The sequence below is a fragment of the Ochotona curzoniae genome, unplaced genomic scaffold, assembly GCF_017591425.1.
Source record: "Ochotona curzoniae isolate NIBS_2020 unplaced genomic scaffold, NIBS_Ocur_1.0 contig_1302, whole genome shotgun sequence".
In the NCBI taxonomy this organism is placed as follows: domain Eukaryota; kingdom Metazoa; phylum Chordata; class Mammalia; order Lagomorpha; family Ochotonidae; genus Ochotona; species Ochotona curzoniae.
Window position 1 is genome coordinate 19605272 of NW_024465035.1, and position 25112 is coordinate 19630383.

Sequence of the window (25112 nt, forward strand, 5' to 3'; positions counted from 1 at the left end):
AGGTAGGCGGCTTGCATGCTCAGGCTTGGGTACACGGCTCCTGGCCCGGTGGCCAATAGATGCCAGCTCAGCAGACACACTTCAGGGTCAGGCGAGGGCAGGAGGAAGTTGTGTTGATCACAAGGACATGGCTGGGGGAACAGCAGCAGGGAGAGCAAAGTAAGCTGAGGAGCCTGCTTTGAGAGCCTCTGCGGGGCTGAAGAGACCCAGGGCTGGGACCCCCTATGACTTCCAACCAGAAGCTGCCTTCTCTGATGGAGATTTCCCTGCATTGAGACTCTCCCAGGTTAACAGTAAGCCAAGAAGACTAGAACCTCAGAGCGGCGATCCAGTCCCCACTTGGAATCAGCGGAGCCCAGAGCAATCAACCAGGGTTATGTGCAGATGCTGGGGCTGTCAGCAGCCATTCGGCACTGCTATGGCAGGATGGGGCATGGAAGAGAGCTTTAAGCATGAGAGGAATGCACAGTGAGATTGATGGGCTGGTACCATGGCACTGTGGGCTAAGCTGAAACTGGCATTGCCAGCATCCCATACTGGAGCCTCCAGTTTGAGTCCTGGCTGCCCCACCTCCAATGCAATTCCATGCTAGTGTACCTGTAAGGCTGTGACAGATGGTCCAGTGCTTGAGCTCCTGTCACTAACATGAGACACCAGGATGAAGCTCCTGGCTCCTGGTTTCAGCTTGGCCCAGCTCAGCCTGTGGTGGTCACTTGGGGAAGGGACCCAGTAGACAGAAGCTCTCTGTCTCTCCTATTCTCTGTATGATGCTACCTTTCAGAAAAAATAAATATAATTTTAACAAAGCAAAGATGAATCAGGAAAGCAGACATTTTGGGGGGCCTTGGCAAAGAGTCAACTGGGCACTTCATCCAGCTGAAATGCAGAAGAGAGGCCAACAGTCTGGAAGAATAAGTGAATATGAAAACAAAAGCCCACTCAGAACAGTCAAGGAAAAAGGACAGAAAGGAAATGGATTGCAATACAATCACAAAATGAGCTGAACTTACTAAGATGACCCCTAGTTAATTACCATATGTGGGTGCATCCCACACATGGATGGAGCTTTTGAAAAATCAATTGAAAAAGGTGTTTTTATACAGGGTGGCTAGGATGTTCCACTTTGCCCAGCATATATCATCCTATTCGTGTCTGTCATGCAAGTTGACCCTCTCCAGTGGTTAAATGCCAAGCCGGCCACCAGCAGAACGTGCGCTGCGGCACAAGGACGTGGAGGCCAGAAGGAGAAGCATGGGAAAAACCCGAGCAGACAAGCATTCATACAAAGCAGGACACAATGATGGTTACTGCGGTTACAGAAAGAGGGTGGACACCGAAGTGACCTCAGCCAGAGATCTGGCAAACCCCGAAGGCAGCCAAGGCCACATACGGGCCAATCATGGGCAAAGGCTAACATTCCCTGTCCTGTCGGGACCCAAGCAGGGCTGATGCCAGCACCCATGGCAGAGGGGGTATGAAACCTTTGTCTCAGCTACCCGGCTTGTCTTTCCCACTGGTGGTCCTCTTCTCTCCTGTTTATTCCTCCACTGCTCAGGAAAAGGTCCAGGAACAGACTTCTCTTTGCATAATAAAGGTCCGTTTGTACTTGGCTGGTATTTCCTTTTTTTCAAGTGGTCGACACTAACGGGAGAGAGGGGGGCGATGGTCACTGGCTTCCAGGTCAGTGTCCAGCAGCAGAGTCATGGGAGTGAATACCCTGGTGGGTGCCAATGCCAGGCAGCAGGCTCTCAGCACGTGGGGGGAGAGGAGCCTGGGGCAGCCAAAGGAGAGCGTTCAGGCCTTCCCCAAGGGAGGGGAGTCCCCTGCCGGCCAGCCTGTGCACTCAAGATTTGCTCCCTTCCCGGACCGCTCCTGCTGCCCTTCCACTCCCTTTTACCTGAAGCCAAAGCCACAAGCCAATGTCAGTGTTGTCCTGTCCACGGTCCAGACCCCAGTCAGATACTGGAGGCGGAATCCGTAGGTTCCCTTGGTGACTAGGGTGGGGGTGGGGCGAGGCTGGGGCTTGGTGTCATAATGGGTCAGGGAGGCTTCAGGGCAGGCTGGCTGTGGTCCCGGGATGGGCATTCTATTCCCATGGTGCAGCGGGGCATGGCCGTTGGGGTTCAGGGCTCTTCCCATGTTTGGGGCAGGAATAAACACAGGTGCCCTGCGAGGCCAATTCTGGAGGGAACAGGCTGACCCCTTGCTGGGGAGAGCAGACTTTGGGCCCCCTAAGACTCAGGGGGGCCTCTCTGAGGTTCCCCATCAGGTTGCACCACTGCTCTTCCTACTCTCCAATCCCATGGGAGTGACAGGGTTAGGGGTCCAAGTGTAATATACATGTGTGTGCACTGGCCTGCAGCTGGGTCCCAGGGCTGGTACCCAGGGAGAGCTGTGCACTTTCCGGGGCATAGACAGTTCCTCTTTTCCCCTGCCCTAGTGCAGGTGAGCCCAGGGATTTTCTCTCTTCTGAGGGACCTGGAGTGTCAGTGCTGGTTGGGAGCCAGGGCGTCCTCAGAGCAGAAGGGCCTAGAGGGTACCATCAATTCCCTTCCCCTGTGGCTCTGGAATGAGGGTGGGTCATCGTCCTCATGTGCAAAGGAGCTCCTTGCACCTGCATGAGCCCAGGGCATGTGCACAACCCTTCCTTGCCTCCCCTTGTCCTCTACTCCATGCTCACATCCTCCAGCAAGGCCACTGCCAGAGCCTCGGGCAGCACCAATGCTCTAAAATGTGTTCTCCCAGTCTGTGGTGCCAGGTGCCATGCCCTCCCTTCAGCCCAGCTCACAGAAAGGCATAGAGCTGCCTGTGACAGCAGGGGGAACCTGGCCACACTCTGCACCAGCTTCTTTACTCTCTTCTTCAGGGAGCTGAACAGAGGCAGGGCCAGTGCGCAGGCCCAGAGACCTCCACGCCTAGCCACCAGCTGCCCTGAAACCCCTAGGCAGGGCCAGTCTTGCAGCGTAGAGGGTTAAGGCGCCGCTCCTTGGGATGCCCCCATTCCATACTGGAGGATCATTTGGAATCCTGGCTGCGCCATTTCAGTCTGTCTTCCTGTGAATGTGCCTGGGAGGCAGGCGGTGGTGGCCCAAGTATGTGAGTTTGGTGGAAGATATCCTCTCTCTCATCTCTCCCTCTCTTTATTCATTCTGCATTCAAATGAACACACAAATAAATCATTACATTTAAAAAAATGCTAGGCAACTCTAGGGAGGCTGAAAGGCTACCAGACAAAAGCCACTTGGCAAGGCCCAGGCATCTGGATCCTGGCAAGAATTCTCTGCCACAACTTGTACTATCCATGCCGAATCCTTATTGCTGGCCACATTGGGCTGTCCAGTCATGCCTCCTCTCGCTTGGGCATCTTAGCAAGTGCCTTGTACTCAGTCTGTTTCTCCCCAGCTACCAAGCCTCAGGGGTGCCCCTTTGAATGTTTTTCAACACTTCCCCCTTCCCCTCGTCCTTGTACCCACATCTCAGCCCAGAATAATGGTTTCTGCCTCTCCCCATGGCAGCCACCATGACCTCGTGTGTGTGTGGGGTGGGGGGGAGTTGATTCACTGTCACCTGACTATAAACCTGCAGCTCCTGACCACAGCCCAGGATGTCAGCGCCCACGTGGTCCCTGTCCCACTTCCCCCATCCCTGATGCTCGGGGCAGGTGTACCAGTCCCAGCATTGACAGAGAAGGCACTGGACAGTGACTGTGGGACAACTGCCCAGGCAGGGGTGCCGCAGGCTGCTGCTGGGCCAGGCTGCTGCTGGGCCGGACCTGGGGAGAGGAGGATGGAGGTTGGGGTGGGGGAAGGCTGTCTCCATGGGCCACCCTGATGACAGTGTCTGTGGCTGCCCAGGTGCACCTGTGCTTCTCACTGTCTCTGGAGCTGCTGTCCTATCAGAAGCTCCCAGCTGACCAGATGCTGCCCGGGGTGGACATCATGCACAGCGCACGTGGGGAGCAAGAAATGGTGTTCACACAGAGCCTGCGCCTGGAGTACAGCAAGCAGACTGCTCAGGCCAGTGTCCAGGCGGCCAGAGGGATGGTGGGGGAGGGCAGAGCCAAGGACAAGGCCCTCCCACAGTGTCCAGTTGGGTGGAGGTATGGAGGGGGAGGAGGAATGGAGCCAAGGACAAGGCTCTCCCCCAGTGCCTGAGCACCACCTCCCTGGAAGAGGCCAGTGCTGTCAGAGGAGGGTCTCAGAGCCAGGCAGTGTGCTGGGGCTCAGGGAAATCCAGGGGGCCCTGGGAGGAAAGAGGGAAACCACACTGAGTGTTCAGGGAGAGGCCTGAAGACATATAGACACAGAGCACTAGAGATAGTGAACCATGGTGGCCACATGGGTCAGGTGCACAGTGACCACAGAGATCAGAGCAGGTGCCCACTGGGGCTGGAGGTTCAGCAGTGGCCCCTGGGCAGCTGCAGGGCTAAGGAGTGAGAGGTGCCAAAGAGGGTGCTCCTGGCAGTGAGAGGTGGCTAGGGATAGAGGCAGGGCAGGGCCTGGGCCTGGGGAAGGAAGAGCAGGGAGGAGGTGAGCCTGGCACCACACAGTGCTGATTGGCTGTGGGGAAGGGGCAGACTGCAGACTGAGCACAGGCCCCACCCCTGGCTGAGGATGGTGATGGCAGAGACTGGGGTCACCCTGCTCTTCCCAGAGGAAGCAGGGCACCCAGGGCTAGGGGTGGAGCTCAGAGCCCCCTGCCAAGGTCAAGACTCTGTCCCCAAGAGGTGTCCCTGCGGGCCATGGTGGCTGTGCCCAACCTGCAGCTGTCCAACAGCTGGCTGGACTTTGGGATGTGCTTCATGGGCCAGCGGCATGCCCGGGAAGTCAACCTGATGAACCTGAGTGGCTGCCGGAGCTACTGGGCCGTGCTGATGGGTACGCTGTGTTGTGCAGTGCACCTGCCTGTCCCAGGGCCCCAGACTTTGCCCCTGCTCATGGGGCCGAGACCTCCAGGAGGGGTGCCTGGATTCTGTCCCCACTGGGCACCTGATTCCTGTGGACAGCCAGCATCCAGTCCCATATAATCACAAGGGGGAGCTCGGGACAAGGTGGGGCTGAGCGGGGTGCATGGTAGAGCTGGGGCAGGGCCGAGATGGGGGGGGTGCAGCTGTGGCTATAATGGCCCCCATGCTGTGTGTTCCGTTTCCTCTGTGCGGGGCAACAGGAGCTGGCCAAGGATGTAAGAGCCTTTGAGGTGTCCCTGAGCAGCAGGGTGCAGGAGGTGTGGACCCCCTGACCGCCACCACCTTGCAGGTCTTCTTCACAGCCAGGTACAGCTTCCTGGCCTCTTGAGCCGCTCGTGGGGCTGTGGCTGCTGCCCGGGCCCCTCCTGACTTCTTCCACACCCCCATGAGCTACAAACTGCACCAGTGAATGCTAGGGGAGAAGGCCTGGAACCTGCAGATGTGCAGCCAGGGTTTTTATGATGAGAGATTTGCAACCACGTTCCAGCCCTGAGGCTCGCCTGGGCCTCAGCTCAGGCCCAGGCCATTAACCAGACAAAGAGCTGGGGCTGCTGGGCAGGAACCATGTGGGGAGCTGGGGCCAGGGTGGCGGACCTGGGTCTCACGGAGAGGTCACCTGGCTGCCCGCATAGCCTGCTGGGAACTCAGAACTGTGATGGACGGCGCAGAAGGAAGGCAGAAACCAGCCCGGAAGGAAGCCACACCCCCAGAGGATGTCGTTTACTGTAGCCATGGCCTCCCTTGTCCACAAGGTGTTGTCCCTGGGCAGCTCGACTGATGTGCCTTATCCATAGTGCTGATCGCTGCATGGTACCCTTCAGATTCGCACTTGGCATCCATGCCTGGGGGACCACTCCCCCTGGCTGGCACACCCTGCGGAGGCACCAGGATGTGTCTGGGCTTCACTCAGTACCCGGGGTACTCAAACACGGCAGCAGCTCCCATTCCGGTCCCAATGCACATGGATACCACCCCGTAGGCCCTGTGGACACAAAGCACCATTGGTGGGGCTACTGAGCCACCCTGATCAGCAGGGACAGACACCCCATGGACACAGAGAAGGCAGAGCCACCAGGCCAGAGCCACCAGCCACAGACAGGTCCACCTACCCACCCCCCCCACCAGCAGGCAGCCCCGGGTGACAGCCTGACCTCTTTCCTCGGCGCTTCAGCTCATTGAGCAGTGTGACGACCTGGCGCGCCCCTGTGCAGCCCAGGGGGTGGCCCAATGCCACAGCACCCCCCAGAGGGTTCACCTTCTCAAGGGGGATTCCCAGCTTCTCCACACAGTAGACGGCCTGGCAAGAGGCGAAGCGTCAGTGGAGACCCCTGCCCTGTACCCCGCTCGCTCACCCCCTGCCCTGCACCTTGCTCCCACAGCCCAGGGCCAGGAACGCAGCCAGCAGACTCACCTGGCTGGCAAAGGCCTCATTGATTTCGAAGATGTCCACGTCATTCACGGTCAGCCCTACAGGCCAGGGACAGACTTCAGCTGCCAGTGGCCTTAGCAGGACTCCCAGGGCCCTGAGGCCCAGCACAGATATGGGGTACCACAAGCGTCCAGTGAGTCTGACTCCTGGCCCACTCAGGACTCGCCCTCCTATCCCCTTGCTGACCCCATGCCACCCAGGGGCCAGTCCCACCCTAGCCCATGACAGCATCACCTAACCTGCTTGTTGCAAAGCTGCAGGGATGGCATATGCAGGCCCAATGCCCATGACGTCAGGCGGGACCCCTACCACAGCGTAGGCCCTGAGAACGCCCAGGATGGGGAGGCCCAGTTCCTCAGCCTTGGATCTCCGTGCCAGTAGGACAGCAGCCGCCCCATCGCTCACCTGGCTTGAGTTTCCTGTGGACACATGGAGGTGACAGAATCCTCAGGCAGGGCAAGGGCCCTGCCAGCTCTGCATAACCCTCCCGGAAGGCATGAGGCCTGCCCAGGCTCACCGGCAGTGGTAGAGCCACCCTCCTTGAAAGCAGGCTTCAGCTTGGCTAGGCCCTCCATGGTGGTGCCCGGGCGGATGCCCTCATCCTGTGCCACAGTGATGCTCCTCTTGCCGCCCTTGTCGTCCTGCACCGTGGTTGTCACTGGTACAATCTCGGATTGGAAGCATCCCCGGCTCTGGGCTCGGGCCGCTCTGACAGCACAAGGACAGCCGGCTCAGGCTCCCTGGGGCTTCCTCCCACTCCCTTGGGATCTGACCAAGCTGTGTGTGTCTGGTAGGTGAGAGAGGCTGCCACACCTTCCTGTATCCTCTTTGCACCAGCCCGGACCTCTGGGTCATGGCCACCCCTGTCTCTCAAGGAAAGGAGGAAAGCAGGGAACACCTGTTTCTGCTGAGGATGATTTGGACAAACACTCATATCAGGGGCAGACAGAATTCCCACATTAAAATCCACCTGCCTGGGTTTACTGCATCCTGAATCCCACCTTCAGTTGCCTTGGCAGGGCTAGCTGTTCCTCACCCTGGACCAAAAGAACTGAGCCAGTGGGGAGGTGGTGCAGGGTTCTGCTGGCTTCACTTTCCTTCCTGTGGCTTGGTACCAGCCCGTAGACACTGAAGGTGACAGACGTGGGAACTGGTTGCACAGCTCACAGCAACAGGCTAAGGACCCAGGTGCTTAGGGAGCCAGCAATGGTGCCAAGTGCAGGTGTCAGGGCAGCCAGTGGGAAAGCACCCAGGGTTCCCAGCAAAGGTGCAGCAGCCAAGAATCCTACCTTGGGGAAGCCCATCTAGCCTGGATGCCACTTGTTTCCCTGCTGTTCCTGAGTGACCAAAATAGTCTCTGGCTTTCTGATGGCCCGAGTTCCTGGGATTTCCTTCAGTTCCTGCCCCCTGCACCCCACCTTGGGGTGTGACCCCAGACACAAACTGGGTGCCCCACATGGCTACCCCTGATCCAGCTCCCAGAAAAGCCTGTGACAGCCTCATCCCATCACCCAGGTATGGAGGCAGGGAAGAGGCCTGGAGCTCATCAGGTCCCTAAGGAAAATGGGGACAGTGAGGCCCAGCTGGGGAGAAGGCAGGGAGCAGATGGCACCCTGGCCTGGCAGACCCACCGGCCTAGGGCCCCGGTCCCTCCCACTTCCCACCCTAGAGGCTGGGAAAGCAGCCACGACCAGGGTCATCTCAGGGACAATGTCCACAGGACAGTCTCCTGCCATCCTGCAGCTTCAGCTCCAGTAGCACTCAATTCTGCTGCGATGCCAACGCAAAGGTGTCCTGCTTCTCCCGGGAGATGCCAAACCGCTCCGCCACATTCTCCGAGGTTATCCTGGAAGACAGTGGAACACGCTAGGGGCAGGGCTAGCTGGAGCACTGGGCAAGGAGCCCCATGGCCTCCCACACTGCAGGCAGCGAGGCCAGCAGGATTGGGCACGGACAGGGTTGGGAACTGCTGTGGGTAGGGAGGCCAGCAGGGCCAGGTATGGGCAGGGAGTGGGCATTGCTGCAAGAAGGGAGGCCAGCAGAGCCAGGCATGGATGGAGTGGGCAGTGCTGTAGGCAGGAAGTAGGCAGTACTATGGGCAGGGAGGCCAGCAGGACTGGGCACAGACAGCGGTGGGAAGGGCAGTGCTGTGGGCGGGAAGCCAGCTTGGGAGAGGGTGAGACCCTGGAAATGCCAGCCCAGCACAGAAGCCAATGACACAGGGAGGACCTGGGGGACACAATGATGATGTTGCCCAGCAAAGCTGCTCTAACGAGAGGAGATGAGGAGCCCATGTGAGCCCTGAGAGGCTGGTGGTCAGCCTGGGCACCCACAGCTGGGGCTCCTGCTTCCCAGCAGGCAGCATGTGGGAGGAAAAAAGGCACAGACCCTTTGCCAGTAACTGCCATGTCCTTCTCCCACAGCCAGACACCCCAGGAGAGACTCTGGCTACAGAGCTCCAGCGCTGGACAAAGTGCACTCAGCCCTCTTATTGGCAGGGCCTGTGTCCTCCCCAGCAGGCCCAGTCACCAACATGTCCCACCTCCTGCTTCACGCCCAGGCTTGCAGGCTCCAGGCTCCAGTGGCCAAGGTCCATGATGGGCTCTCCATGGGGGCAACAGGAAGGGCATGGGGCTCACTGGCTCAGAGAGGGTTGGGGCCCAGGACAAAGAGTTCAAAGGTGGCATCAGTGTTCAGCACTGCAGTCTCGGAGCAGGGAGGCCGAGGCTTGGCTGTGTATGCTGCAGGGAGCTGGGAGGGCCCTTGTGTGGGTGGTGAGGGAGGCGCTCACCCCATGGGGATCAAGCAATCTCTGGCCTTCTCGTTGTCCAGCAGGCGCGAGGTGATATTTCCAGGGTTCACTCTTTCAGCCATGGACATGGACTCCACCCTGAGGAAGAGGGTGAGGAGGGTGGCCAATGGGTGAGAAGAGTCCACAGGACACAGAGCCACAGCAGAGCACCCACCCCCTGCTCCCAACTCCCAACACCAAGGCAGAGTTGCACACTGGGGACTTGCTAGGGCAGCCAAGGCAGTAGGGCAGGACCTGGCTGGCCAGATGGAGTAGCAGGTGCAGGGTGCCTCCCCTGGAACACAGCACTGCCTGGACCACAGCACTGCCTGGACCACAGAGTTCAGAGTGGGCCTGCTTCCCTCAGAGCCGTGGAATCAAGCTCCGGGCATTGCCTCAGCAAATCCCTTGTGCCAGCCGCCCTGGGGGACACACCCTGACCCAGTGGGCACAGACACTTGAGGAACGACCACAGGGCTCAGGCTGGACAGCAACTGCAGCTGTACGGAGCCTGAGGGTCTGGGAGCCAGGGCCACATGGTCACACGGCTCAGGGTGGGGACTCAAGGCCTCTGGGTAACACACATCACAAAAGTGCCTGTGATAATGCTAGCTCCAGGGACACACTTCAGGGGCTTGAGGGCAGCAGATGGTGTCAGCTGCATGACACATGCTCCAGGGCCTTCACTGCTGTCACTGCTGCATCAGCACCCCCATTTCACAGAAGAGGACACAGAGGCCTGGGTAAGCTGTCCATGTACACCCAGCCTGGGTGCACGCAAAACAGTCTGGCCCAGAGCCCGCTAAAACTCCCAGCACCATGGCTTGCAAGGACCACCTGTGCCATACAGGCCTCCTGGCTGGGTCTTGCACAATCCTGGTCCCCATGCCTGGACCTGCTGGGAGCCAGACCGCTCCTATGCTCAGGGTGGTTCAGCCACCTTTCCCCCAGTTAGACAGGGACAGGACAGTGGTCAAAGGTAAGAGTGTGCAATGACCTTGCCCAGCCTCAGCACCCCACTCTGGTCTCTGGCTGCTTTCCAAGGGTGCTCAAAGGGCGGGCAATGAGGCTATAGAGATGGGCGCACAGGTCAGAAGGTGGTGGGGACAGCCCGACCCCAGCCTGTTCACTCCTGGTGCGTGCCCCTGCCCCTGTCCACCTGGGCCCAAGGCCAGCACCTGCCCTGCCCTGCCCTGCACCATTGCCACAAAGGCCTGGGTGGCACTGGCTGCAGCCCCGGGGTAGCCATGTTCAGGGTGGAGGGGGAACCCCACATGGGACAGACAAGTCAGCAGCCAGAGCCATTGAGGACCCAAAACAGCAACTTGGAGGCATCACAGGTCCCCAGGGACAGAGGGAAACTCCAGGCTGTTCCTTAGGGCCTCCAGGTGCCTATGTGGAGACCTCCTGCCAGGAGTCAGAGTGAGGCTGGTTGTGCCATCCCAGGGTAGAGGTGGGGACTGGGACCATGCAGACAGGGGTGCTTACCCACAGGCCATGCCGATGTCATAAGACCCATTTCTGATACCACCTGCAACAAGAGCGCCACGTTGGCATCCTTGGCCACCGACACTGTGTGGGTCCACCGGGGCTCTCCCTGCTGTTTCCCTGGAAGCCGCTCAGATCCTTCCTGCTGGCCCAGCACAAGTACCTTCATGGGCGACTCACCAGCGATGGTGGCCAGGGCCTGCAGGCCCGACGAGCACTGTCTGTTGATGGTGCACAGAGGCACGGTCTCTGGGATGCCGCTGCAGGAAGGGCGAGAGCATGGATGGGGTAAGCCCCTTGGCAGCCTGTGTCCCAGCAGCATGAGTGTTTGCAAGCAGGATCAGGTCCCATCTAGGCAGGGACTCATCCCCAATATCCCCAGCAGAGCAGTCCTACCTTCAACTCCCCTTAGCCAATGGCCAGGGCAGCTACCCTCTACCCTGGGAAATCCCACTAGTGAGGAATGACAGAGGGGAGGTGTAGGGTCAGCTGGTAGCCCCATGCTCCCTGGGGAGACCCTGGTGCCCCCATTCCCTATTGTATGTGCCTGCCTGCTCCAGTGGTGGGGAGAACACCGATGCTCCCATATCCTGCACTGGGAGACCCTGGGTTCCCACCGTACTGACCTGGGAAGGTGCTAGGGCTGACCCTACCATGACACCAGTCTTGGCCAGCAACCCTGGGAAACTTTCCAGGCCTCCTGGGACCCATGGGCTCCAAGCCTCAAGGAGAAGGCTCAGGGTGCCCAAGCAACTCAGAGATGGGCTTTGCTGCCCAACAGCAAGCTCAATACACACACAGCACAAGCTTGGCTGAGCCACTGGAGGGGCAGACCTCTTAGCCCAGGGCCTCGGGAGGAGACAGAGCCTGGGCAGGGACAGCACAGCAAGGGGACAATCGGCCAGGACAGAGGCTGGGAGAGAGGATGTGGAGGCCACAGGGGAAGGGTCAGTGGGACTTGGGCAGCCCTGACAGCCAGTGACTTGACTGCAGCCCCTCCCAGTGACTCAAGAGTTTGTTTTCCACTTCTGTCATTGGGCAACGCTCCTGTCAGTCCTCCCCATGCAGCAGGTAGGACAAAGGTGAGCAGCTCTGAAGCCGACAGGTGGAAATCCTGGCTGTATTGGAGTCTAGCAGGGACAGCTAGAGCTGACAGATGGCACTGTCAGGGCTCCTGGGGCGGGCCCTGCCCGGGTTCTGCAGGCCCGCACAACTGTGCCATTGGGCTAGGCCTGCCGCACCCACATGCCAACCCCCACACTCAGCCACCCTGACAACGGCACAGTCCACCCTCACAGGTGACAACAAGTAGCCGATTCTTTCTCTGGGAATCCAGCCAGAGCACTCGCGTGTCCACACAAGTCTTTCTGGCAGGGGGAAGCCGGCTGCTCAGAGCAGGTACCCAGGTCACTGTACCAGCAGGGCGGAGGTCCAACCCCCTTTTCCCCAGCCCAGAACGTGCTCCCAGTGCCATGGGACACCAAGGCTGGAGGAGGATGACTTGCCTGAGGAACTGCGCGATACGGGCCATGACTGCCCCAGCCCCAGGCTGCAGCACGTTCCCTGCGGACGACAAACCCTGCTTAGCACCTGGCAGGGTTCCCAGGCACTCCCACGGGAGACCATCCAGAATGTTTTCAGGATCCAAGCCCTCAGCCTCACTTGGACCACAGTTGGAAATCAGTCAGTCCTGGGCCTTCAACCACATCGCCCCATCTCTGCCAGTCAACACCCACTGGCACCCTTCACCCACATACGCTGGGCCTGGGCCTGTACCTGCCTGGTTCGGGGCCTGCACCTGCCCTGTTCGGTCCCTGCCCATCAGCATCCACTGGCACCCTTCACCCACATACGCTAGGCCTGGGCCTGCACCTGCCCGGTTCGGGGCCTGCACCTGCCCTGTTCGGTCCCTGCCCATCAGCATCCATGGCACCCTTCACCCAGATGAGGCCCAGAGGGATGCAGGCACAGCTTGACTGCGCAGAAGGGGTCCTGCAGGTCAGGGACAGGGGTGTGTGAGGGCACCCAGGCACCTTGTGCCCTCTCCCTGCCTACTGTCCTGTAGAAGGTCAGCCCAGGAGGGTGCTTGGCATCGCACACTGCTGACCCTCTGAGCTACAGGTGGGGAGAGGAGGCCGAAGTGACCACAGGGTCACCTCTCAGTTCTCTGCTGCACAGCGGCGTCCCAGAGCCAGGGCTCTGGGCAGCACTTAACAGGCGGTGTGTAGGGCGCGCAGAGACATCCCAGGGGTGCGGGTACAGGAGCCCCCACGGAGCCCGCTCCAGCTGGCCAGGGCGAGGCAGGCCCTGCAGAGACGCGGGAGGGTCCGGGGCTCACCCACGCAGATATCCCCCAGCTGCTCCGGCCGCAGCTTCACGTCCTGCAGCACCGCGGTCATTACCGCCGACAGGAGCTCGTCAGGGGTGGTGTCCTGCGAGGGAGGCACAACCGCCATGAGCCCTTCCTCCTGGGCTCGCCCCGGGGAACTCAGGGGGCGCGGGCCCGGGGGGTCTCACCTTGAAGCCGCCGCGGCCCGCCTTGCCGATGGCCGTGCGCCGCCCGTGCACCACCACCACGTCGCCGGCCGATGCGCGTGGGGAGACCCCCAGGCACCGCGCGGCCTGCGGCGCGGGTCTCAACTCGGGCCGGCCGCTCAGGTGGCCCAGCACCACCTGCAGCCGCCACATCGTGGGGGACCGCCGGGCAGAAACACCTGCAGCTCCTGGACCCTCCATCCGGACTCAAAACTCTCAGACGCAGGCGCAGAACCACCACCTGGAGCCCAAATCACCACCCGCAGCTCCTCTGATTGGCGCGATCCGCCCCCAAAGTCCCGCCTTTCCTGTTGCCACCAACGAGAAGGCCAGAAGGTTTGAAACCCCGCCCTAACCCACACTGGAAGCGCTTTCCTCCGGAGTCCCGCCCCCCTGCGGCCCCAGGAGCGGACCTTCCCAAAGCCCGCCCTTCCCGGATCAGCAACTCTCCGCCCAGGGATCGCGGATCCGCCCCGGGCCCCGGCCCGCCGGCCGCCCCGCCGGGGTCAGCTCCCTGCAGCGGGAGGCGGTGGGAGCTCCCTCCGCTGCCCCTTCGGAGCGGCCCTGCCCCGCACCTTGCCCGGGGACCTCGAACCTCCGCGTCCCCAAGGTTGCACCGCAGCCTAATGAGGCTTTCCCGAGGCGATCAGGGGCTCCCGGCCGGCGATGCAACAGGTGCGACAACACTTAGCTGGCAAGGAGCGCCCCAAGCGTCTTCCCATTCGTCCACACCTGTTTGGGGTGGCTGAGATCTCCGGTAGGGCGAGCGGGCTCTGTGTCCGGGAGCCCGCGCAGCACTGGGTACTCAGTGGCTGATGGCGCGCTCCGCGAGCCCGGTGGGAGCCGGTGCGCCTCTGCTCAGTCAGTGACCAGTGCCAGGGCTCCCGCCTTGGCCCTAAGCCGCAAGGCCGTAACAGCCAGTCCCCACCACCCCGCAGGCTCAGCCGCCCCTGGAGACCGATTCCGGGGTGGGAGTTGGAGTGTGGGGAGGACAGTATCCGGGGAGGCCAGGAAAAGGGCGAAGTCCCGAGCGCAGAGCCTGCACAGGACAGGGCTGCCGCGCCGTGCCAGACACCGCCACCCTCGAGGTCAGCACACCGCGAGCTCGACTGGAAGGGTTATGACTGCTTCAGTTTTCTCAACTCAAAGTCCCAGTTTCCGGAGTCTCACTGGTGTTCCCAGACAGGGCCGGGCACCTCCCCCGGTCCTACTGAGCATCAAGGGGCGGGGCTTCTCGGAAAGCGCAGGCAGGCGGGGCAGAACGCACGCGGGAAGAGGAAGCGCCGGTCGGCGCCGCACCCCGACAGCAGGCAGGCGAGCCATGGCTGCGCGAGGCCCCGACCCAGGCTCCGAGGCCCCGGTGCTCTCCATGTCCTCCCTGCCCCTGGCAGCGCTCAACGTTCGCGTGCGGCGCCGTCTGGCGCTGTTCCTGAACGTGCGCACGCAGGTGGCGGCCGATTGGAGCGCACTGGCCGAAGAGATGGGCTTCGAGTACTTGGAGATCCGGCAGCTGGAGACGCGCGCTGATCCCACGGGCAGCCTGTTGGACGCCTGGCAGGGGCGCCCTGGCGCCTCGGTGGGCCGCCTGCTAGAGCTGCTGGCCGAGCTGGGAAGGGACGACGTGCTGACCGAATTGCGCCCCAGCATCGGTGAGGACGCCCCTTCCGGGCTTGGGGGCGGGAGCAGCGTCTGGTCTGTTTTTCTGCTGGGACGTTGCAGAGTTGTGCTGAGGCAGAAGGCCCTGGGCCGTGTTCTTTCCAACGGACTGGAACGGCGTGGGGACTGGAGAAAAGAGGAGACGCCTTAGAGAAGCTGGGGCCATTGCTTGGGCTCATTAACGCCGTCAGGCTTGTCTGGGCTGTGAGCTGTTTCAGGTGATGGACAGCTGCCTCTGCAGTCTCCAGCAGTCACGGGACAGACACACATAGACTTGGGGACAGTCACACTCAGACTCACGGTGCTGACTGGGAACGTGGCTGGCTCTGCAACCTAGGGACTGGCGGGTCTGAACCCTTTTTGCTTACTGATGTGGACCCTGGATTCCACAAGGTGGCCTTACTTCCAGGTCCAGGAACTCCAAACAATGGGGACCAGGAAGAAGGGTCAGCAGGACCCCAAGTGGCCAGACAGCCACTGCTGTGGCTTTGCAGCAGTCAGACCATGGGGAAGTCAGCTTCATGTAGCTGTGCAGTAGGGTTACCACCAGCAGCCAGAGAAGGCTCAGAGGCTGTGAGGACAGAGGAAGTGGACCTGAGCAATGGAACTGGGGTCTGTCTCACCCGTGTCTCTTCCCGCAGAGGAGGACTGCCAGAAGTATATAGACAAGCAACGACAGGAGGAGAGTGAAAAGCCCTTACAGGTGGCTGTTGTGGGCAGCAGTGTCCCACGGACGCCGGAGCTGGCAGGCATCACCACGCTGGATGACCCCCTGGGTAAGGGCCCAAGGACGTTCCCCCCAGGGCGGGCAGGACTGGTGGGCTATGGCTCAGTGCGGAGTTCAGAACATGGATCTTGGGGAAGAAAAGCTAGGGAGACCCCAGGCAAATTTCATCTTTCTGAGCCCTGAGTAGTGACGATCACCAGAATGTCATTCCCTGAGCTGCCATGGGACTCGTGGGCAAAAATGTGTGTATGCACACGGGGCAGTCTTGCTGGCCGTCCTGGGGAGGCTACTGCTCTCAGCAATGTCCTTTCGGGATGGGTGTGAGGCCCAGGTGCAGCTTACTGGTGCTGGCTCCTCCTGCAAGCTTCCCTTGGTCCTTAGGCCCTCCCTTGCCCTTTTCCTGCCCCCCAGGCCAGGTGCCCGAGCGCTTTGATGCCTTCATCTGCTACTGCCCCAGCGACATGCAGTTCGTGCAGGAGATGATCCGGCAGCTGGAACAGACCAACTACCGCCTGAAGCTGTGTGTGTCTGACCGCGACGTCCTGCCTGGCACCTGTGTCTGGTCCATCGCTAGTGAGCTCATCGAAAAGAGGTGTGTAGGGGTAGGGGGCAGACATTGGACCCTGTCCAGCCTGGGCACAGTGGGACCCCACTCCCCCGCCAAGGCTGTCACTCCCATACCTACAGCCTGCCCGCTGTCCCTCACTCTAGATGCCGCCGGATGGTCGTGGTTGTCTCTGACGATTACCTGCAGAGCAAGGAGTGTGACTTCCAGACAAAGTTTGCTCTCAGCCTCTCTCCAGGTGAGCCTGGCCCTTGGAACTAGTGAGCAGGGCCTTGGGATGCCAGCAGGCAGGCACTCCTGAGGGTCTGTGTGCGCTGCAGGTGTGTGTGTGTGTGTGTGTGTATCCAGCAGAGGTCTTAGGGGACCCCTGGGCTGGTGGCTGGGCCTGGTGCCAGTGTTGTTCCCTTGGCTGGCAGGTGCCCATCAGAAGCGACTGATCCCCATCAAGTACAAGGCCATGAAGAAGGAGTTCCCCAGCATCCTGCGGTTTATCACCGTGTGCGACTATACCAACCCCTGCACCAAGTCCTGGTTCTGGACCCGCCTGGCCAAAGCCTTGTCCCTGCCCTGAGGTTGGTGCTGGTGCCCAGGGCACGTGCTTCGGTCCACGTGGCTTTGCACTCTTGGGGCCCATGCCCCTTGGCCCCTTGATCTCTGGACTTGCCGCCCCAGGCCCTGCTACAGCAATGACATGGCCACCGTGTCTCTTGTTATGTAAGGATCCAGAGGCTATGTGGGGCCGCACACCTGCTGGATCATCAGCCAGGGACCCTGATGATGGCCCTGGTGCTGAGTTGTTCTCCCTGTCTGGCTTCAGCTTCCCCACCCAAGGGGCAGGTGGAGAGGCCGGGCAGCAGCTGTGTGTGGGGCGGCTCTGGCTGTGCAGGTGCCTTTGCTCTCACTCTCAGCCTGTGGAGGGAGCCTGGCTGTGCCAGAGCCACTAGCTGTGTGCCCTGCTGCTGGGCACTCTGGTGATGGGAGACAGGCCCAGGACAACACTGAGAGCATCTCAGGAGCCTCTTGCCCTGAACTGTGGGCACCTGGACACAAACTGGCACCCAGGCATGGTGTGCATGCACAGGCCCCAGCAGCCCACGTCCTGGGTGCGACTCTCCACATCCTGTGTGTGAATACATTCTCCCCTGCACTGCTGGCACCGAGCTGGACCGTTGTCCCTTTCCTGCTGTCCCTGGTCACTGCCGTCTGGCCTGGAAAGGGATATGAGGAAAGGATGGCACTGCTAGGCACATCACAGAGGAAGAGCTGGCACAGCCCTTTGCCCTGCCCTGGTGTTCTGTGCCATGTCTCTAGACTGCAGCCTGCACCGACCCTGGACACCACGTTCATGGAGACTGCAGGGACCCTGTGCCCTCCTGGGACCTCAAGGAGGCCACAGAGCTCCCGCCATGTGGTTTTCATGACAGATTGGGATGTCACACGCCTGCTTCCCCGGTGCTGGGCACTTAGAGCCATTGTGAGACAGTGGCTTTTGCACCTGTTGGGAGGTATAGGAGGAGCGTTAAGAGCTGCCACAGATGCTCTGTTCTCCCTTCTGTGGCCTCATTTCTAATAAAGAATATTCTATTTTGGGAAGGGTGTGTATATGTGTATGTGTGTAGGTGTGTTTCTGTATGTGTGTGTTAGATAATGTATATATGTGTGATTATTCTCTTGTATGTATATGAATGTGTGTGTCGTACAGGTGCCTCTGTCTAGGTGTATATGAATGGTTACTGTGTACATGTGTTTTGTGTCAGTAAGCTGTGTGTTTGGATCTGTGCAGGCGTGCATGGATATGCATCATGTACACGTGAGTGCACGTGTGAATTGTATGTCTCCATGAATGTGCACCTGTGTATACATGTGCTTGCATATGTGTGTGTCCTATAGATGCATATATGTGTATGTGTGTGAACGTGTTTATATTTGCATATGTGCATTGCACTTTGTGTACATGTGTCTGTGTATATATTTGTATGTGTGATGTGCCTGTGTCTATATGTGTATTATGCATATATGTGTCTCTGTATATCTGTGTCTATGTGTGTGTCTATGTGTGTGATGTGCCTTATCTATATGCATATATGTTCACTGTGTGTGTATATGTGTGTTGTATATATACCTGTGTCTGTGTTTGTGTCAGGTGTTTGGAACAGGAACCCAGGATAAGGTAAGCCTTGTGGTTCCTCAGGGATGTGCGAAGCCTGGGCCTCCTCTGGGGCTCGGTCCTCAGCAGTGCTGTGACTCCGGGCTCAGGGGCTGCTTCCTGGCTCTGAGGGGCGAGGAGAGGAGCCGAGTCCTTCCCAGAGCTGCAAGGGCTGGGCTATGTCACCCCAGGTCCTCTTGGGCACATCAGCTGTTGGCCTACAGGAAGTGGATCTGCTGGATGAGGTAGGAAATCTGTAGAGAGGTCTTGACCCCTACAAACCTTAGGGATCCCTGGCAGCTCAGTGCTGGCTGCCCTCTCTCGTATCCTCTCTGGGCCATGTGCTGTTTCCTGGGCCACCCAATGTGGCAGATGTCACCTGGGACTCCTGAGAAGCCCCTGTATCCTCAGGGCAGCCCTGGGCTGCCCATATGCCCTGAGGAGCAGAGCCTCGCCATGGTCCTGGCATCTGTGCTGTGTGGCCCAGGGCCAAGGAGACAGTAGGGACAACTAAGCAGAAATCAGGAAAGAGAGGCAGAGCCGTTGGTGGGGTGAGGGTCGGGGGGGAGCACAGCAGCAGAGTCGAAGCACTAAGCTCCCACTGTACCCAGTGAGCGACCTGGATTCTGCCCCAGGTGCATGAGAGGGAGGTTAATGGGGAGGTGTGTTTCCTGCATCTGAGATGATCCTAGCGGCATCATGGTCCAGGCCATGAATACAGAGTGACCACGTTTGATCCAGCTCAGTGAGAACAATTGTCAAGAAAAGTGGGTGAGTTCTATACTCAGGTGGATGATGTAAAAGGTAAAACTTAGGAATTGCTTATTTCTGGAAATTTCCATTCACTCTGTCAGACCAGTTGATCAGGGCTAACAGGAAGAATAGAAAGCGAAAGTAAATAAGGGGAAGTACAGCAGTACTGTATAAAAAGCAACAACTCCACATCAAGTAAGCAGTCTGACTCAAAACATGCATAGACTTGAAGAGACACTTCTCCAACGAAAAAATATATATAGCTCCAAGAAGCTCGAGCAGGTGGGCACCGTGTAAAGCAAGGTATATCTTGTACGGGTGCTGGTTTGAGTCCCAGCTTCTCTACTTTCAACTCAGCTTCCTACCAATATACCTGGGAGGGAAGCTGAAGATGGCCCAAGAAACTGGCCCCCTGCCTCCCGAGGTGAGAGACCCAGAAGGAGCTCCTGGCTTCATTTTCTGTGAAGTTTCTGAAGTCGCTTCATACTTTCCTCTAACTTTTTCAATTCATACCTGATGGTTCAGGCAAAGCGTGACTTCAGCACTTGTGTCCACCATAAATAAGGAAGTTAGTGTGTGGTAACTTCTGCCTCATGCAAGTTCACAGACAAAAAAAAAAGAGAAATGAAATGACTGCTGACTCAGAGTGGAGGCACTTGAGTCCACTGATTTCCTCTTCAAAAGAACAAAGCCCCCTGTGCTAAGCCTGAGTCTTTCTGCCATGAGATCAGCTTCATTGTATTTACCCATTCTTGTTTCCCAGAACGTCTTTTCCATTCCATTAAATACACGTTAAAAAATGGCCATGTTGGGCCCAGCACCGTGGCCTAGCTAGTGGCTAAAGTCCTCGCCTTGAACATGCCGGGATCCCATATGGATGTCAGTTCTAACCCCGGCAGTTCCACTTCCCATCCAGTTCCCTGCTTGTGGCTTGGGAAAGCAGTCAAGGACGGCCCAAAGCCTTGGGACCCTGCACCCATGTGGGAGACCTGGAAGAAGTTCCTGGCTCCTGGCTTTGGATCTGCACTGCACCAGCCATTGCGCTCACTTGGGGAGTGAATCATTGGATGGAAGATCTTCCTCTCTGTCTTTCCTCCTCTCTGTATATCCGCCTTTCCAATAAAAATAAAAATAAATTTTTTTAAAAAAGAAATGCTTAATAAAATAATAAAAAAAATAAAATAAATCCAAGTATCTACTGAAAAGTATTATCAATGAGATCCATGTGATCTCAATGACACTTCCTGTATCATTTCAGTGTGTATGCTGTGGAAACACAAATGGAATTTTCTGTTTTTCATGATGAGTCTCATACTTTCAGTGTTACGGCACACCAGGGTGGTCCTTGAGGTGCCTCTGGGCTGCCTGTGGTAGCAGTGGCAGCTATATTGGGTGGTGCGGTTGGGTGGCCCTCTCAGGTGTCCCTGCACTGCCTGTGGCAGCCATGTGGAGACGTGCCCTTGCGATGTCACCATGTTGCCTGTAGTGGTGGTGGCTCTACTGAAGTCCTGAGCCCAGGGCACGTCCAGGCTGGTGGCCTCAGCCTGGTCTGTTGTCACTATGGAGCCACAGGCTCCACTCCAGCCCCACCCAGCGACTTTTGCATTTCCAGCAGCTTCCTTGGGGGATGGCTCAGAATCCGTGCTGCTGTGCTATTGGGTCAACACCCTTCACTGGCAGCAGGCTACACACCAGGCTGTGCTCCGCCTCCAGCCCTACCTCTAGCCCCACACCTTACAGGCTTTCTCCCATCCTCCCACGGGAGCAGGCCCAGCAAGTGATGTGGCTTAGTCAAAGAGTTGGCATGAATCCTGTGACTGAGTTAAGGTGCTGGAGCTGGAACTGCTGGGCAATGGGAGAAGAGAAACTGTATGTGACGTGAATGGAGAGGAGCTGAATGGTGACGATGTGATGTGAGCCCCGCTACCCCGAGGTTTACTGCTGGGTCTTCAGGCACGTAAGGGAGAAAGTCCTCATTGGTGGGGTTGGTGGGACTATGTGCAAATGGGGTTTGCTCCTTCTCGCTCTCCCGATCTACAAAGACCAATGTGCCCTGATTGCAACCCACATGGGCCACTTCATGCCTTGGCCTCCCACAGCTGGGCTTGGTCAATGCAGAGAGCCCATGGTAGGAGGCTCAACAGATTAATCTGTTGAGGTAGGAGGTAGGGAAAAAAATGAAGTTAGGGCAGTCGTTCTCTTGGCGCCCTCCCGTGGAGTGGTAGAGGCCCCAACTACAGGCTGCAGGGAGCCCAGGTCAGCATGGGATGGCTCAGGAGTTCTCAGCCTGCCCTCATACAATGGCAACAGTCTGTACTGGGTGCCTCTGAAGGCACAGGGACCCCTTATTCCTTCCCATCCAACTGCCTGGTGGTGGCCTCTTCCGTTCCTCTGTGGATGCACCCAAGGGGACTAGATGGGATTGGTGAGTGGAGGGAGAGAAGGCACTGGCCTTGTGTAGGCATGAACCTGCCAGTATGCAGACATCGTCCAGAAGTGAGCAACTGGTGTTCCTATTTACCCCAAAATGGCTTCAAAAACCATGCTGGACGGTTTGGTCTCCACGGGCAGTACTGGCTGCAAACCTGTCTGGAAATAGCTCCAGCCTGCGTGTGTGGGCAGCATCTGACAGATAGGCAGAGAAAGAAAGATACTCCACCCACTGGTTCACTCCCCAATGGCCACAACAGCCGGAGCTGAACCAATCTGAAGCCAGGAGCTTCTTCCAGCTCTCCCAAATGGGTGCAGGGTCCCAAGGACATGGCCCACCCTTCACTGCTTTCTCAGGTCATAAGCAGGGAGCTGGATGGGAAGTGGAGCAGCCAGGACACAAACTGGCACCCATATAGGATGATGCTATTGCATCCTATATAGATGGAGGATTAATCTGTAGAGCCATGGTACTGGCCCCTGTAACTCTGATTTTCAAGTAAAATAATAAATCCTAAATAAAAATAAAGTGTGACTGAGACACACCCTCTTGGCACTTCTGGTTTGTGGTATCACAAGTTGGCAAATGTCACATGGCCTTATGTCAGCATCCATGTGATGCCATTTCCTCCATATGCAGAAGGCACAGCCTGGGGATATATAGAGCCCCACTTGTTAGACCAAGCCAATCACCATGAATACTAGTGCTTTCTGTCTCACCAAGCTCAGGCTCCATAGGTTTGGGTATCCTAATGCCAGAGGAGAGGATGCTGCCACCAGTGGACACAGCCATGCTGCCATTAAACTGGAAGTGGGCACAGATTCCTGATGGACACCTGTCATGAGAGCTGGCAGACTGGCCCCTGGGCAAGAGGAAGCTCCCCTCCCTCCTCAGGTCCTCCACAGGGGTAGTGTCCTTCCTGTACCATGGACCTTGGTTGTATGACTCGCCCATGGGCTTAAGAGACATGATCTGAGCCAAGGTGCCACTTGTGCTGGTATAACGGGTAGATAAGATCTGGGGCTGTGAACAGACCTGGTAGGGGAGCACTAGGGATGCCCCTGCTAGGATGCAGCTCTCACTGGTGAGTGGAAGAGCTGGGACTTTGGGCAGACCTGGCTGAGCAAGGCTGCAGCACCCATCAGTTTGTGTGAGAGATGGGGACAGAGTAGAACTGACCAGGCAGCTGCATTCTCCGGTGTGTCTTGGCTGGCACAGGTGACAAACCAAACCTGACCCTGTGCTGGTCGGTGCACCCAAAAATCAAGTCTGATGTCACCTTAGGTGTGATTTTTTGGGTGACTCCACAACTAGACTGCTGGACTCAAACCCCAACCGCAGTGAAAATCACAGGCTCTGTGCTATGACCTTGGAGTTCATGTGTTGGGCCTCCTCATTGCTGATGCCCGTGCACGTGGACTGCAAGCCTTGATGTACCTGGGGGACATGACAGCTGGCCTAGAGGATGTCGAGTGCCTCTCTGGAGAACAGAAAGCAGCACAGGTTGGACCACGCTCCCGGCCACGCTTTGCAGCATGTCTCTGGGCCTGTGGATGCACGAAGGTGGACTTGTTTGGCCAATAAACCTTGCCAAGACGTTCTCAGCCTTGGTGCAATGAAGTCCACAATGTCTCAGAATGATTAAAACCACTCAAATAAAACCCTAATACTACCCTCCCCTACATTAGGGTCTTTAAAATGCCATCAAATGACCATCCCTTGTCCCCGAGCGCTGATGTAGTTCCACAGAAGGAGTGGGCTCCTCCTCTGCCAATTTCAGACACAGGAGGAAAAAAAATTGTAACATTTGTCTCACCCCTTGACCCTCCCCCACCTAACTGGAGATCCACATAGGTGTGCATCCCTCTCAGCTACGGAAACATATTAAAAATAAATACCCTCCTAAAAAATACATAGTATTCACTGTGAGAGAATGAGAGATAAATTAGTGGCCTCAAGCTCTTTAAAATTGGTGTTAATTTATTCATAAGAATTGAAATTATTGCCTCGGGATTAGGTTTCCAACAACTTTTAGCAGGAGTTAGAGGAATGGGGTAAGCATGGGGGGTGCACATCAAAGAACATTTTTCAAATTTTGTTGTGTTTTGTTTCCATTTCAAAATGTTTAGCCTCCTAGTACAATTCAATTTTAGTTAATTTTATAGCCATAGAAATTAAATTTCAGCTTTTCTTCATTTTCTATCCGTAATCTTGTCTACCATCCTTTTAATCATTTTTATACTGCAAGATATTGAAAGATCTGAAAAGATACTGAAAGATATTTAGAGATGGTTTAGGCATCTTGTCAGCTGTCTACTTCCTATTTTTATTTTTAAACATGTATTTATTTGGGCCCGGCGCAGTGGCCTAGCAGTTAAAGTCTTTACCTTGAATGCACTGGGATCCCATATGGATGTCAGTTCTAACCCCAGCAGCTCTGCTTCCCATCCAGCTCCCTGCTTGTAGCCTGGAAAAGCAGTCGAGGATGGCCCAAAGCCTTGGAACTCTGCATCCATGTGGGAGACCTGGAGGAAGTTCCTGGCTCCTGGCTTCAGACTGGTGCAGCACTGGCTGTTGCAGTCACTTGGGGAGTGAACCATTGGACGGAAGATCTTCCTCTCTATCTCTCCTCCTCCTCTCTGTATATCTGACTTTGTGATAAAAATAAAAATAAATCGACCCGTTGCTATAGCATAGTGGTTAAAGTCTTCGCCTTGAATGCACCAGGATCCCATATGGTTGCCGGTTCTAATCCCGGCAGCTCCACTTCCCATCCAGCTCCCTGCCTGTGGCCTGGGAAGGAGGTCGAGGACGGCCCAAAGCCTTGGGGCCCTGCACCCATGTGGGAGACCCAGAGGAGCTCCTGGCTCCTGGCCTCAGGTCGGCTCAGCTTTGGCTGTTGCGGTGACTTGGGGAATGAACCATTGGATGGAAGATCTTCCTCTCTCTCCTCTTCTCTGTCTTTCCTCCTTTCCAATAAAAATAAATAAATCTTTTAAAAAATTAAATCTTAAAAAAGATGTATAAAAGATGTATGTATTATTTCTATTGGAAAGGCAGATTTACAGAGAGAAGGAGAGACAGAGAGATAGATCTTCCTTATGTTGGTTCACTCTCCAAATGGCCATAACAGCTGGAGCTGAACTGATCCGAAACCAGGAGCCAGGAGCTTCTTCAGGGTGTTCCACACAGTTGCAGGCTCCCAAGGCTTTGGGCCGTCCTCTACTACTTGCTGGGATACAAACTGGCATCCACACGGGATGCAGGACAAAGTGAGGATTTAGCCTCTGAGTCACTGTGTAAGACCCAGCAACTTTCAACATTTGACTAAATCTAAACTTCTTTCTAAAGACTTTTCTAACTTAAGTACGAATTAGATTTTTCCATTTTTTTACCCTGAGTGAATAGAGTGGCATTTATTTCCATAATTGGTGCATGAACAGGAGTGTCCTCTGATCAAATACCCCAAACGTATGTTTCCCATTTGTGCTTCCTCTCATGCCGTTTCTTTGGATTGCTCTCCAACTTCCACAGTAATTGTGCTACAACTTTTTTCCCCCATTTCAAAATTCTTTTCTGTCAAAGGTTCATTCAGCCAAATATTTTGTTAATCTTTATCTGCGTT

General features: G+C 57.1%; 2 protein-coding genes across 12 annotated transcripts; one reads left to right on the forward strand and one right to left on the reverse strand.

Moving 5' to 3' along the window:
• Nucleotides 1-5406: 5406 nt before the first annotated feature.
• MYD88 (MYD88 innate immune signal transduction adaptor) lies at nt 5407-17747 on the forward strand. Of its 10 annotated transcripts, none has more exons than XM_040964939.1 (5): nt 5407-5418; nt 15455-15641; nt 16004-16184; nt 16304-16395; nt 16574-17747. In XM_040964939.1, exons 2-5 carry the CDS (start codon nt 15467-15469, stop codon nt 16726-16728), a joined length of 603 nt encoding a protein of 200 aa, XP_040820873.1. In that variant the 5' UTR covers nt 5407-5418; nt 15455-15466; the 3' UTR covers nt 16729-17747. The 10 variants fall into 10 exon arrangements, with proteins under 10 accessions (XP_040820873.1, XP_040820818.1, XP_040820801.1 ...); XM_040964884.1 differs by lacking the exon at nt 5407-5418 and adding an exon at nt 14330-14858 and having other exon boundaries at nt 15507-15641; nt 16004-16188; nt 16308-16395; XM_040964867.1 differs by lacking the exon at nt 5407-5418 and adding an exon at nt 14330-14858 and having other exon boundaries at nt 15507-15641; nt 16280-16395.
• Nucleotides 5660-14026, reverse strand: LOC121145749 (3-ketoacyl-CoA thiolase B, peroxisomal-like). Of its 2 annotated transcripts, none has more exons than XM_040964856.1 (13): nt 13942-14026; nt 13192-13517; nt 13013-13106; nt 12180-12237; nt 10855-10934; nt 10675-10717; nt 9187-9285; nt 8161-8241; nt 6913-7103; nt 6635-6814; nt 6378-6433; nt 6118-6263; nt 5660-5948 (listed from the first exon to the last, which is right to left on the reverse strand). In XM_040964856.1, the coding sequence occupies exons 2-13, from the start codon at nt 13408-13410 to the stop codon at nt 5873-5875; spliced, it is 1323 nt and encodes a 440-aa protein (XP_040820790.1). In that variant the 5' UTR covers nt 13411-13517; nt 13942-14026; the 3' UTR covers nt 5660-5872. The 2 variants fall into 2 exon arrangements, with proteins under 2 accessions (XP_040820790.1, XP_040820783.1); XM_040964849.1 differs by lacking the exon at nt 13942-14026 and adding an exon at nt 13785-13869.
• Nucleotides 17748-25112: the final 7365 nt, after the last annotated feature.